This window comes from Bombus pascuorum, chromosome 1 (assembly GCF_905332965.1).
Source record: "Bombus pascuorum chromosome 1, iyBomPasc1.1, whole genome shotgun sequence".
NCBI lineage: Eukaryota > Metazoa > Arthropoda > Insecta > Hymenoptera > Apidae > Bombus > Bombus pascuorum.
Window position 1 is genome coordinate 4956222 of NC_083488.1, and position 14396 is coordinate 4970617.

At 30.9% G+C, this 14396-nt stretch overlaps 5 protein-coding genes across 5 annotated transcripts; 1 reads left to right on the forward strand and 4 right to left on the reverse strand.

Annotated features, from left to right (window-relative positions):
• The first annotated feature begins 522 nt into the window (after positions 1-522).
• Positions 523-3291, forward strand: LOC132909690 (glyoxylate reductase/hydroxypyruvate reductase-like). Its single transcript, XM_060964684.1, has 7 exons — positions 523-549; positions 1067-1155; positions 1349-1476; positions 1822-2011; positions 2213-2376; positions 2454-2744; positions 2931-3291. Exons 1-7 carry the CDS (start codon positions 538-540, stop codon positions 3044-3046), a joined length of 990 nt encoding a protein of 329 aa, XP_060820667.1. The 5' UTR covers positions 523-537; the 3' UTR covers positions 3047-3291.
• LOC132909871 (ragulator complex protein LAMTOR3-A) lies at positions 2793-4528 on the reverse strand. The gene is made up of 3 exons (XM_060965079.1): positions 4374-4528; positions 3880-4107; positions 2793-3750 (listed from the first exon to the last, which is right to left on the reverse strand). The coding sequence occupies exons 1-3, from the start codon at positions 4380-4382 to the stop codon at positions 3613-3615; spliced, it is 375 nt and encodes a 124-aa protein (XP_060821062.1). The 5' UTR covers positions 4383-4528; the 3' UTR covers positions 2793-3612.
• Positions 4529-4923: 395 nt separating this feature from the next.
• Positions 4924-6746, reverse strand: LOC132909752 (erlin-1-like). Its single transcript, XM_060964816.1, has 5 exons — positions 6584-6746; positions 6222-6342; positions 5962-6151; positions 5630-5888; positions 4924-5559 (listed from the first exon to the last, which is right to left on the reverse strand). Exons 2-5 carry the CDS (start codon positions 6327-6329, stop codon positions 5172-5174), a joined length of 945 nt encoding a protein of 314 aa, XP_060820799.1. The 5' UTR covers positions 6330-6342; positions 6584-6746; the 3' UTR covers positions 4924-5171.
• Positions 6747-7003: 257 nt separating this feature from the next.
• LOC132909377 (SET domain-containing protein SmydA-8-like) lies at positions 7004-10223 on the reverse strand. Its single transcript, XM_060964210.1, has 7 exons — positions 9734-10223; positions 9261-9456; positions 8859-9086; positions 8503-8787; positions 8001-8288; positions 7702-7912; positions 7004-7539 (listed from the first exon to the last, which is right to left on the reverse strand). Exons 1-7 carry the CDS (start codon positions 9805-9807, stop codon positions 7229-7231), a joined length of 1593 nt encoding a protein of 530 aa, XP_060820193.1. The 5' UTR covers positions 9808-10223; the 3' UTR covers positions 7004-7228.
• Positions 10224-10355: 132 nt separating this feature from the next.
• On the reverse strand, positions 10356-13953 carry LOC132909444 (SET domain-containing protein SmydA-8-like). The gene is made up of 9 exons (XM_060964331.1): positions 13726-13953; positions 13117-13184; positions 12809-13028; positions 12290-12540; positions 12047-12214; positions 11735-11961; positions 11417-11627; positions 10846-10991; positions 10356-10683 (listed from the first exon to the last, which is right to left on the reverse strand). The coding sequence occupies exons 1-9, from the start codon at positions 13741-13743 to the stop codon at positions 10451-10453; spliced, it is 1542 nt and encodes a 513-aa protein (XP_060820314.1). The 5' UTR covers positions 13744-13953; the 3' UTR covers positions 10356-10450.
• Between the last annotated feature and the right edge of the window lie 443 nt (positions 13954-14396).

The following is a 14396-nucleotide window of genomic DNA, read 5'->3' on the forward strand; positions in this document are numbered from 1 at the left end:
TACTCAGTCAGTTTTTTTAAAAAATCATGAATGATTGATAGATAAGTGAAAATCACTGTTAATTATCAAGTACAGCAAAATGACTAAATATGTACATATATACATATGTATTTGTAAGTAAGTACTCATTAACATATTTAACTAGTGTATATCAGGTCCAATATATTATTCAATACTTTACTTAATATGTTTTATTGGAATTATTATCTAAATTTCTCGTATTCTATGACAGGAAATTATTTCTAGTAACTAAAAATTAGTATTGTTAATGTAAGATCTATATATGTACATAGAAAATATAAGAACAATAATGTATGCACATACTATATCTTATACTCAAGACGTTTGCTTAAATTGTACATTTTCAAAGCAGTTGTGATGCTATTTTAACGCATTGATTATTATATTTTACATTTTATTACCATTTTATTGACGTGTAATCGTACTAGAAAACAAAATGGCTTTCATCATTGATAGACACGCGCTAACTTGTCTATCATTCGCAGAAAGTGGCGTCTCTAATGAATAGGGAAGCATATGATAGAGGAAGTAAGTTTCCAGTAAATAGACGCGCCATATTTGGATTTACGTTATTCTTACTCGTATTAATACTGTGAAAATATAATCGTACGTATTGAATGAATACTATATATATATGTAAATATATACATACGTATATACTCAAAATAATTTTGAAATTGAAATTTCTATCTCTGCTATGTGTGTTAGATATATGTTAAATTGTTATTTCATAATGTTAAATAATTCTATTCAAACCTCTATTTAATTCTAATATGTATATAATATGTTTTCCTTCCTTTGTATATTTCCATGTGAGAAGTACACTTTTATGTTAGTAATAATTACAATATTATCAATTCAATATTATCAATTTTATGGTAAATAAAAAAAAAAAAAAAAAATAGAGATATCATGTCCCACTCATGTTAAATTTTTATCTTTCGATCGAATTTTATGCGCTTGCGCATAAAATCAGATCATGGCGTTATATAAGGCGCGGAATATTACTGCTTACCATTAGTTTACAAAGTGATTTTTATTACAGATAGAACGCCACAAAAGAACAATGAAGCCACGTGTATTGGTCACGAGTAACGATGTTCCAACAGCCGGCATAGATCTCTTGCGGACAAAGTAAGTGTACTTTTTAAGAAAGAATACTTACCAGTGTTATTTATAATGATTTAAAAAAGAAAAAATTAAGAAGACCATTGTAATGTTGGAATTATTTGAACAATGGACATTATTGGAACAATTCACAATTATTTGTGAATTTTTAATGGTACATACTTACATGTTACTTGGAATTTAATACTTTTTTGTTTAGATGCGATGTCACAATTATTCAGACGGCTATGCCTAATCGAGAAGAAGTATTGCAAGTTCTTCCTGGTCATGATGCTATCTTTGTTACTGGGCATATCAGTATAAATAGCGATTTTCTTAATAATGCAGGTAAATACTTAGTCATATTAATCTTTTAGATTATATGATGGCTTATGTTCTCGCGGAATTTTAAAGTAAGCTAACAATAACAGCGCTAATCAACTCAGACTTTTAAAATTTAATTGATGAAATAAGCATTATTCATAATTACGAATAATTGAGTCCCCATTTCAGAATTTATTACAAGTCTATTAACTTTCTTTTTTGTTGAAATAATCGGCTTAAGTAACGACGTTATATTGAGTATTGTATTTTCTAACGTATTACTATACATATCTATTTCAAATTATAAACAACAAAATGTAAATCTATACGTCTTTTATTAATGAAATTTAAAGAAATATCAAAAAATAGGATCGTCTCTAAAAGTCGTCTCAACAATGTCAGCTGGCTATGACCATTTGGATGTTCCCGAAATTAAAAGAAGAGGTATCAAAGTTGGTCATACTCCTATGGTTTTATCAGCTGCAGTTGCAGAAATTGCAGTACTTCTGACATTAAATGCAGCAAGACGAACTCATGAAGGACGTCTAAAACTTGAACAGTAATTAGAAACGAACTTTTTATTTAATCGCTTCTGAAAATTATAATTAATAAAGTTAAAATTATATATCTATTCAAGAAATGTTATACAAATTTTATTCGGATTTTATTAAAAAATTTTGAAGGATATATTTACTAATCTTAATCATAGAAAATGTTAAGTGTCTTTTAATACAGATGTATAAAATTCTTAAAAATTTAGAGGACAAGTGGCAAGATCTTTGCAATGGTTACTTGGTCAAGATTTAAGAGGATCAACAGTTGGCATTGTTGGTTTGGGTAATATTGGACAAGCTATTGTTAAACGACTGAAAGGATTCGATGTAAATCGTTTCGTTTATACCGGACATTCTCGTAAAAATGCAGGTATTTATAAATGCATAGATAAAAATGAAATAAGCATTTTTGGTAGGATTGTTTATCTGTATTTCAATCTTAAATAGGGGATGAACTTGGAGCGCATTTTGTGTCTCTTGACGACCTTCTTGCACAAAGTGATTTCGTAATTGTCGCTGTCCCCCTAAATAATGAAACTAGAGGATTGTTTAACGATGATACTTTTAGTAAAATGAAAAGAAACGCGGTATTCATAAACATTGCCCGTGGGCAAATCGTAAAGACAGATGCCTTGATTAGAGCATTGCGTAATAACACAATTTTTGCGGCGGGTCTTGATGTTACGGACCCTGAACCATTGCCTCCCGATCACGAACTTCTTAAACTTCCCAATGCTGGTAAATATCGTTAATCATATAAATGCAAGGTTTAAATGAATTAATATATTTATCCTTTTTTTAATATCTTTATTAACAGAAATTCCATTCTATATTTTCATGTAATATGTGTACATATTAGTTAATTGTAGAAATATATAGCAAAGTTGTATATATATACATTAACAAATATAAAATGTACTGCAGTGGTCATACCTCATTTGGGCAGTGCTACTACGAAGACACGAAATGATATGTCTCTTACTGCAGCACAAAACATTCTCAATGGATTAGAGGGTAAGCCACTGATATATGAATTGTAACTAATATGTTCTATTGCATGTATGAAGTATAAACTTTTATTACATAATTTAAGACTATATATTTGTTTGAAGTAATATGATGATACAATGATATATTCCTAGCGTATTTAAGAATATTAACTGACACATATACATATACATATTTAACATGTATTTTAATATCACGTCTTTTTACATAAATTTATATTACCTATATATGTAAAATTTCCGAATGGCTCATCAAATATATTTTGGAAATATTGAAATGCCTCTGATGTCTTGTGATAGTTTCCTACTTATTATAAAAATTTGTAGTATTTACTTCTTCTTCTCTATTTTCTGCATTGTCTTATAAAAGGTGTAGGAGATACTTCCTTTTTTTTATATAGATATTTAAAATGTGATATGAAACTAATCAAAGAAAACACAATTATGAAAGAATGTAATCGTCCAGTTTCTTATAAATCAGGGAAAAATATCTCCATCATTATTTAAAATATCATAGAACATCTGTTCATTACAAGTTTTTACCAAATTTAAGTGCAAACTTTTGGTATTTATCACCCGTAATGCACAACAGGTAACCATCAGGCTTCCACTACTGCATTTTTTAAATTACTTAGGATTGGATCAATTTTAGTTTCCAAAGATAATATATGGCCTGTATTACAATTATGACTTGCAATAAAACTTATTACTAAAGGTAATTTGTTCATCTGAACTACCTACAAAATAAATTAATAATTAGATTTACATTAGCTTTTACATATATTTGTTAGTCTTATATTTAATGAAAAATAATAATATTCTATAATAATAATAATAATAATAATAATATGTACTTTTTTTATTACCTGATAACTACTGTACATGCATATAATTGTTTTATTTTTTCCTAAACCCAATTTGCTCCCTTGATCTGTTGCCATGCCAAATGTAGATAAGAAACTTGCTCTCATAGCTAATTCAGGTGTCGTATCATCAGTTACAGAAATGACAGGTACTCCATCCCTATCTGTTATCAGTATACTATGAAGCCCTTCCACACTACTTAAAAGTCCATAAAGAAACTTTCTTAATTCCTGAGATAACAGAAACAAAGATATAAATAAAGATAATTAATAACAATATTATGATACTATATGTACTTTCGTAAATTATAATATTTCTATCCATAAAATATGTTCTTTCCATAAATATTTTATAAATGTTTTTAAATTAATACTATATACTATACTCCTATACTACTATATTAATACTATATATATATGATACTATCTATATCTAACCTTAAAACATAGACTGCATTATATCTTATAAAATAATAAAATATAATCGGAAAACTTACTGCTGTCATCTTTAATATTCACTATAATAAGCTATGCGGTATATTGTAAAATTATTTAAGTCTAATAAATCTGAAATATTAGGACTATCAAATGCTTCTTTTGACAGGTTGTCATATGATAAACGTAGAATGCGCGCACATCGCATTTAAACTATCATACTAAAAGAAGCTCTTGGAACACAGTTCGAATTCGAAATAGTTAGATATTTGTTGTTAAAAATTGTAAATGTAAATTAAACTGTAAAACTTTAAGTTAATAATTTATTAATTCTAGAGATATATTAATATTTAAGTAAATCATAGATTATAATTAAAACTAATGATTTGGTTTTATTTAAAAATATGGCCCAATTTTAAAAATTTCGTTTATTTTGACTTTACATTCCGTATTTATAATGTTTGAGATAAAAATGTATTGTTTATTTTAGAGCAACTACGGGACACTTTAGATACAAACTAAATATATATAGTAACTCAACATCAATGCAATTTGTAACAATACTTTTATTAGAAAACTTTGTTTATCCTAATAAAAGTTAGTACAAAAGAAAACAGTGATAATGTATAATTTATTATAGTATATAAATTTATGAATTGTATAAATTTACATGCTAATTATATTTTATTGCTTCAGAGTACTATCATTACTATCACTTTTATAATTATTAAAATACAGCTCATCATATGTATTAAACATAAAACAATTATTACATTGTTCAAAATGTATTAGAAGAAAGAAAAACACTCATTTCTATAAGTATTTTTTTTAACATCCACATATGAGTTTGTACTAGAGAGTTAATTTGATACTTGAGTAAGATCCAACATAAACATTTTTGGTATATCTTGACCATAATATATTTTTGTATTATGTGCTATTGCTTCATATTTCTTTAGTTCTAAAAATTCTCGGGTAAGAAGAAGCTTATTTGCTTCAGCCTGCATTTTTGTTTGATAATGTTCAGCATCTGAACGACTTTTCTGTCTTGCCAAATGCATTTCATCTTCAATAGCCGCTATTCGTTGTTGTGACTCTTTCTCCATAATTTTTTGAATATACTGTATTTTTGCTACTTGTGCCTCTTTTTCTGCTTCAATAACAGCTTTTTTTCTATCGGTCTCTGCATCCTTTTCGACGACTTTCTGATGCTGTGTTGAAATTAAAAGTTTTGTTTTCTCTGCTTCCCTGTAGTAGTTATTAAAATATTATTCAAGTGTTTTAGAATCTATTATGAACTTAAATCTATGGTACTTACATTAACTCATAATTTTTTCTGATAGTTTCTGGAATTTTTGGTTTAGTAACTCTAACTGCATGAATACTTAAACCAGGTGCTAAGTCATTTAAGTCTTTTTGTAAAGCAGTTTTCAAATTTTCATCTATTTGATCGAACAAGTCTATATACACCTCGTGCAATGTGTGTACAGAACAAAATTGATTTAATTCATGGTGAATCTTATTGAATATTAATGTTTGATCATAATCTGCTGTAAAGTTTCTCACCATGTTATAAACTATAATTAAAAGAATTAATATACAATATTGCAATAATTTATAACTTCTAGTTCAACGTAATAAAATTCTTACCACTATTTGCATCTAATATATTTACAACTTCTATACGATCAAAATAAATCATTACACCTCCACTTGTTCCGCATGGAACATTCTTTACTTCATCTGTCTGTAGCGTAACTTGGACAGAGCGATATGTTGTTAATAAGGGTATCATCATATGAAACCCAGGGTTGCTGACTTGAGGCAATAACGCTCCACCCTGTACCATTTAACAGAAATGCTTATAATGTTTATAATATTAGATTGAAATATATTTATAAATTACTTACTCTAAAATAAACACCAACATGACCTTCTTCTATACGATGTAAAGAAAAGTTGAAAACTATTGCTAAGCAAGTACAAAAACATATTCCAATAATGCTCTGGTCAAACATGCTATTTTAGTTGCTAAAATAGAAATATATCATGCTATATGAATTAAGGAAATTAATAATCCGCTGTATATAATTATTTATTTATTGTAACAAGCTATAATTTATTAATTTTGTATTGTATACAAGAATAATATTTATTACAAACTGTATTCAATAAAATAGCAATAATTTGTTTTATTTACACTTCTATCGTTGAGGTTATATTTGACTTATATATATATAAAAACTTTGTAAACCGTTAGAATATTACCTACTTGCGATAGAAAATATATTAGAAAGTAAGTACACTTGTGAATTTAGATTTTCAACATATAAATATTGAATATTTTATGTTTTAGTCAATTGTGTTGTTTCAGTTGATATATCAGATTTTGTTATAAATTAAATCGTTTGCTTAACTCATGTTATATATTACATTAAACAATGAATTAACTTTTTAAAATTACATTTGGATATTATTTCCATGTATATATATTACACATATCACATATTCTAATATCGTTGAATATAAACAGAAACCGATAACCATTAAACGAGAACAATCTCAACGGACGAGGATAATTTCTTATAAGGAAATGACGATTAATAGTTTCAAATTCTTCTTAATGTTATTAAAAATAATTTAAAAAATATTAATACAGTTTTAAACAAGAATAATATAATTTATTCTGCAACATTATTAAAACAATGTAGTGACATTTTTGATTACTAGAGTCACGTATGGCGCTTAAAATAATACAAAATTATTAGAAATTTTGTTTACTTAAATTACCAATATATCTTTATTTCCTGTATGTACATGTTTATAAAAAGAATGATAAAAGTTAATTCATATAGCAATCATTATCCTTAACGTAAAAGACATGTTTCTCTTGGGTATTTTAAATATTTTTGTTTCTCTATTTGTTTTTATTAGATTTATTTTTCTGTAATTTTTTTCTGTCACGGTTGCCACTTTCCTCAGTTTCATTGATAGTTTTAACATCGACTATATTCTGATTTAATGCCTTTAATTCTTGCAAAGCTCGTTTGGCCAATTTCCCTTCTGGCGTGTCCACTGGTTCCAAAAGGAGCATCGTTAGAGACTTCTTCAAGAGATGCCCGGCCTCTTCAAGGCGCGAAGCTAATTCGTTTGAAGAAATTTCTCGTGCGGAATATGCACGATTTGCTAACAACACTAATGGTAAGTGCATTTCGTATAACATTATTCCTAAAAAATATATGTATATTAATAGACGACGTACATATTTATTCATATACGTACATATATATGCATACTAAATTGATATTTAAACGTATTTAAAGTTGCTGCAGAATTAAAATTCGGTTAATATCATTAAGTCGAATAAATAAATTACTCGATTAAAAATACCTTTCAATCGAGATATTCCTGGTTCGATAATTTCAAGCATATCGTACATTTCCTTACATACGTCAGACATTTTTTGCATAATTTTTTTTTGTGGATTTGGTGTTGCCACTTCCTTTCTATAGGCAGCTAGTAACTTTTGTTTCAATGATAGCATTAGAAAATGATTTCGATGGAAAGACTTCGACAATTTCGCCATTAAAGTTTCCAATCCCTTGATTATTAAACATCAAGATATATATATATTAAATTAGATTGATGCTCAATAATGTACAATCATCATAATTCTATCATATACGAACTTTAATATCGTAATCGTCCACATCGTCGATCAATGTTCTGGTTATATTTAAAGTGGCTCTGACAAGACGACCTCCGATGGAGCTTTTGCACTTGTTGCATTGCCATCTCGTTCCTTTTTCGTATGGAAACTTTGTCAGAGGGTTTTGCATTCCTATGTAACCCTCTCTACATCGTGGACACAGAATACTGCTCATGTACGATCCCATTTCGTATGGATCGCTGCATAATGGGCACTCACATTCGAAATACTTCCCACCTCGCAAATGTTCTCTTCTACCTAAGGTTCCCTAGCAATGAAACATGTAAATGATCAATTCTCAAAGCGATCGATAAAGAATTGATAGATCCGCATAACTTTACAATTTGTAATTTTAATCGTTAGAAGCTTTCTACATAATATAACGTGGTATAATAGTATTTTAATGATTTTAAAAAATTTCTCACGTAGAGTGATTTGGGTTTTGTGAGATTAAAGTTTTTATAATAAGCGAATAAACAAACCAAAAGCGACGAGGTGTAATTGAAGTAAATTTCGTCGCCTTCTTTGATCGGCAAACTGGCGTATACAGTAAGCTGAAAATTGTCATCAGCAGTTAGATGAGTGTTACCCCTGCAGTCGTGAGCCATCAGGGAGGCCTCCACATATAAACCTCGTAAAAGAAGTCCATCCAGACCTCCCGGAGATCTGAGCTCGAAACAATTAACGTCTAAAATTCCGCACAGCAGTTGAAGGAACTCTGAGACAGATGGGTCGTCATCAGGAACTAAATGAAGCGATTTTATCACCTATTTGAAACAGGAAGACTTATTATAGAAAATCAATCGTCTTTCTTAATTAGTTGCTTCCTTTTACTTACATTTACGACATTTAGTTCTCTATCTTTCCAGACGGACGTGTTTCTTCTCTTATCTGTATGAGCTTCCATAGATTCGACTTGTTTCCATAATTCTGGATCTCTTTGTCTCAAGAGCCATAATCTTAACGGTAATAATACACCGATGATATTTTCCGTATTGTTTATTAATAAATCTTTATTGCGTTTGAAAATTTCGCACTCATCCGGTGTATGATGTTTCGATCGTTCCTGAAAAATGACTAATGATCAATGATAACCGACGGTGCTTAACAAAATAATGTACCTTTCTCCAAGAGAGTAAGTAAGGCACGACGCTTTGTTAAATTAGTAGCGATTAAAGAGGAAATTTAGAGAGGAAGTTTGAGTAAAATATTTGTTTGAGTGAATTATTTTTGCATCTACCTCGCAGGCAGTACTGCACAGAGGCGCAATGTTGCATTTTGAGCAAACATACTGTAGTTCCTTCTTGATTTTTGGCAACAAACGCAAACACGCAAAGCATGCCGGATCTTTGCTGGAAGTTATAGGTCCAACAGCGATCGGTTCTTCACGAAGTATCACTTCGCCTGCTGCTAAATTCTTTGCCGCCTGTAAATATCTTATAAAAGACGATATATAAATATATCTCAAAATACACAATACATCTAACCGTGATGTATACATGTATGATTTCAATTCAATTCGTAATCAAATTAGTTGCGAAGATCAAAAATGTATATATCATTGATATACAATATCATATTTGCTTTTTGACTGAGATTAAATATAATCCAAGAATTTATTAACACAATACTGCCAATAGATACTATTTCAATGCTTTTAGATGCCTATCGCGTTATATTTACTTAAGATATATGTGCTGTGTGTGTTTATACCTGCCCAGCTTCTCTGAGTAAGCAACTCTATATTTTAACGTAGGAGTCGCAGCGTTTTTCGATTTTCCTTCCATCGTGGTATATTAGTGCAGCTATTTTCGTCAATTGCTTGAAAGAACGTATGTACTTACGTGTCTTATGCGAGACTAACGATACTTAGGCGCGTGAGAGTTTGACGGTATCGTGCATTTCCTACGGTTCGTAACTGACACCGAAATACAGGAAGTTGTAGCGGGAGCCGTCTCTCTTTAGTACTCTCGATACGCTATATTATTATTAGAAGTAGCGTAGCGCGTGCTTGTCGAGTATTCGTAACAAAACAATGCGTAGGTAATGGCTTTAGGGATCGCGATCGTCCACGATCGTCCACATTTTAAATAAATCGTTTTCTCGGTATTGATGAAATCTTCTAAGAAATTTAGATGTAAATAGAAGATCGATGTAAGCTTGACGAAGATTAAAAAAGATTAAACTATTATGAAAGGGATTTGGAGAATTAGAGACAGTTTTATTTTTTCCATTTGTATTCGTCGTCGTTCATTAGATGAAATCTGATATGCGATAACTTTTTAGTAAGAAACATTATGTTGGATACATTATATTCGTATTGAAACATGATATATGTATTTATTACGTACGTACGTACGGTCTTGCGTAACTTTATTAACAAAGAAATACGTTCGTACAAAGCTTCATATATTTACAATAAATAAGTATTTATAAACTTTTGATCGATTCTTCGAGTTGAGCCAGAGATTCTTTAGCAACGATACCTATTTGACCTTCCGGTGTGTCCGGTGGTTCTAAGCATAAAATTAATGCCGCTTCTTTCAAAATGTTGGCAGCCTCTATCATTTTTGATTTTAGGATAGCTTCATCGATCACTCCGGCGTTCCATTGCGTTTTAGCGATAAAAAGTAAAGGCGCGTGGAGCTCGTAAAGGGTCATTCCTTTATCGGTAAAAGCAAAATATTAATAACAATCGTTAATAAAGCATTATCCATTAACAGAAGTTCATTATTGTTTAATTGTCATTTGGCGTAGATATCTCAGGAAATTGTGTTATTGTTGAAAGTACAATAACGAATGGTAGATAATTATAAATCCTTTACCTCTTATACGAGAATAACCAGGTTCTATGACGTCCAAGACCTGAAGTAACAGTCTGCAAATATCGATTTTATGTTCTAATACGACGTCAGGCAAATCATCTAGGAGGTACTCGTCCACGCGGCCATACATTTGTGTCAACGAATGTCTGCAAAGCGAAGTTCCTGGATTATTTCAATCTTTTAAATCCTCTTACCACGGTTTTAACATTACCGACAAAATAGGTATCAAAATTTGTATCTATTGAGAGACAGCTTTGTAGATTTTACAATTGAGATTGCAGCATAATTTATATACAATAGACGTATAATTCTTCCCATACATATACGGACGAAACATTACAAACAGACATAAATTTACCACGTGTCACCATACATCATCATACATGACATCATACATTTCAATCTCCACGTGTATTCTTACAATCGCCTCTCAATGATAATCGATATTATAATATAAATATTTTATCTGTCTCTATCTCGGGCAACTTTCGATCGCTTGTTATCTACACCTCATAATCTGATAAGCACTTATCACGTATATGAATTACCATATTAATAAGATTATATTTACCTGAGCATCGTAAGGAAACCATGTCGAGGATGTAAAACTGAACGATATTTTTTCACCACTGTTTCCCTTTCCTGAATGGCATCAGCTCCATCAGCACCGCTAATGGTCTCCACTGCATCCACTTCTGCTTGTATGATATGCAACACTTTTCGAACGGCTGATCCCGATGTCGTAAATTCACAATGCGTACATTTCCATGAACTTTCTGGATCTGTAACATAAATTTAATTGGAAATTGCCATTACGATTAATCGTATTCTTAATTGTATGCGGATCAGTCGATATCGTTAACGAGGCAGTCATACGAGATATTTTTACCCAGAGAATCTAAAGATAACACAATTCCGTTATCACACTTGTTGCATTTCAACGAAGACACATGCGTTCCAAGTTCAGTAGGATCTGAACATCTTGGACAGGCACAGGCGAAATATTTTCCTTCGAGAAGATGTTCTCTTCTCAATAGCGTAGGAAGTAACGAATGTGTGTAACTTCCGTAAAGTTCTCCACCGGCAGGAATTTTGAGGGTCGTACGCAATCGTATTCTGTGAACAGAGTAAAAGTTCTTTAGATACTATTTGTCAAGTAACTTGGCGATTTATTACTGAATTTAAGCGATTATCATTTTACCTATAATCAGTTGGTGAAATGCTGTGGCATGTATTGGAGATGCACGAATGATTCATTAGAGCCACTGTTGGATACAGTGCTCTCGCGCTACATCCTTTCGCTGTTCGAATCTCGAAAGTATTGACTTCTAGAATTCCACATGCTGTATGAATTTGTTCTTCCGAGAATCTGCGATGAAACAAAACGAAACATAGGTCGATGATAAAATTACTTATTTCTCTCAGGAGATTGACGAGTAATTACCTGTCTAATTTAAGTTGTTTTCTTATATAGTCCACTATGTTAATCTGATTTGATTGCCAATGTTTCTTTTGACTTCTTATTTTATTGTGAGCCTCCATGTCCTTTATCTCATTGTTCCACCTTTCAGGATTTCTCTCCGATTCTAGAAGCAATCTTAACGGAGTTATACATTCCAATTGCGGCACTCCATTTTCGTTTGCTTCTTCTAGAGCAGCCTGCACGTTAAACTTCTCGTTGACTTGTACGAATACCTACAAATAAGATACGCGAATATTATAGTTTGTCGTTCGATACGTAGCATAAAAGCGAATCATATTTCTAAATCTTTTAACATCTTCACACTTTCATTTTCCACTTTTAACATCTTCTTTTCTCTCTTATATCCTACAAAGTATGCAAATTGACAATGTATTATTAGCTTCACCTTTGATCGCAACATACGAAAATTATTTGAAAATAAGCGTTAATCGCAGAAAGTAGAAGACAGTTTTGCTATTTTTATATTCTCGTGATTTCTACCTGACATTCATAGTCCTTGTGTTGCGGTTGGTTTTCGCATTCTTCTGAACATACAGGCCAACCGCATTTTGAACAAAGAGGTTTAGCACTTAATGATGGAGGCCATGTTGCGTAACAGGAAAGACACAAAGGATATGTGAATGCCTTTGGTCCAACTACAAAAGGCATTTCTGTGACAATTTCTTCACCTGCTTCCAACTCTTTGCTAGCGACCATGTACCTGAGAAAAAGTATTTTGAAGATTTACCAAACAGTGTTCATTTCAATCGTAATATAATCGATTAAGAAGAAGAAAAATACTTTCTTACCTTCCCACTTTATCATTCTGAAGAATTTTGTATGTCGCCGTGCTTTTCCCCGTTGGCGTCGATTCCCCCTAACGAACAACATTATTATTTTTAAAGCTGTAGCTTTGTATTATTGAGAAATTGACTCGTAATTGAAAATTGTAGATCGTTATTTTCATTTTTAACATAAATACGCAGCAGAATCATTTTTGTGCAATAAATGTAACGCGGAAAGCAACATCACTGTACGTGCTGTATAGAAGCATACATACGCAAACAAATCAATTTGGTACATCGATTTCGTAAGACCAGTACATAGTTCTGTATTATAGACTATTTCCTTGTTATTTTTTAATAGTGTGCAACAAACGACCAGTGAAAAATTCGTCTATTATAGAAGTATGACGCAAAATTTGGATATATTAAATGCAAATGCAGTTTAAATATGCTAAACGCAATATGTTCAGCATGAGTTTTCCATTAACGATAGAATTATAGTCAAGTCGCAATATTTTATAATCTATAGTATATTGTTAGCGGGTTTATGCAGGCAAATAAAACAATAAAATTAATTTACAATAAGAACATTCAGCATGAACGGAACAGATTTTATTAATTTATGATACATACCAAGCTTTTTTGTGACATGGTTGATCAACGATCGATCAATATTGATACTGAAATAATTTCCTCAAGTTCGTTTGTATTGTACGCTTTCTTCGGGTTCGAACCGAATCGCACGATCTGCTTAAGAAGAAGGATACAAACAGACTGAAAATTAATTTTGCACAGACGTTCATATATATATACGTCTTAATAAAAATATACTATCCACGAAGAGACTGCCAAGATATAATCTAGATCGTTCACCATCGTCTTTCGGGAAGAGTCTCAGTTCACGTAGAAATGGTAGTCAACACTCTGCGTCGAGCAACTATTCTATTTTGGGAACGGAAAATGTGCAGTTTTAATTACTTCGACAGTTTCACGAAATGGTCAAAAAATGAGACTGGTCATTTTTATGACTAATCATCTAATAACCATATAAATAATTATGTACATTTCGCTATTTTCTTCACTGTATCTTCAGTACCTTTTTCATGTGACAGAAGATTACAGATGAGTAACTTTTTGGATGGGATAGACAAAATTTTTATAAAAATTTAGGAATAATAGATAGTTTTGACCAACTATTTTAGTATACAATTACCTTTATACATTGAAAGAAGTTCTGTCAACTTCGCGCCCTCGTTCCTTTTTTGTATCCAGGATTTTTCTTTTGTATATTGACAACTAGTTAT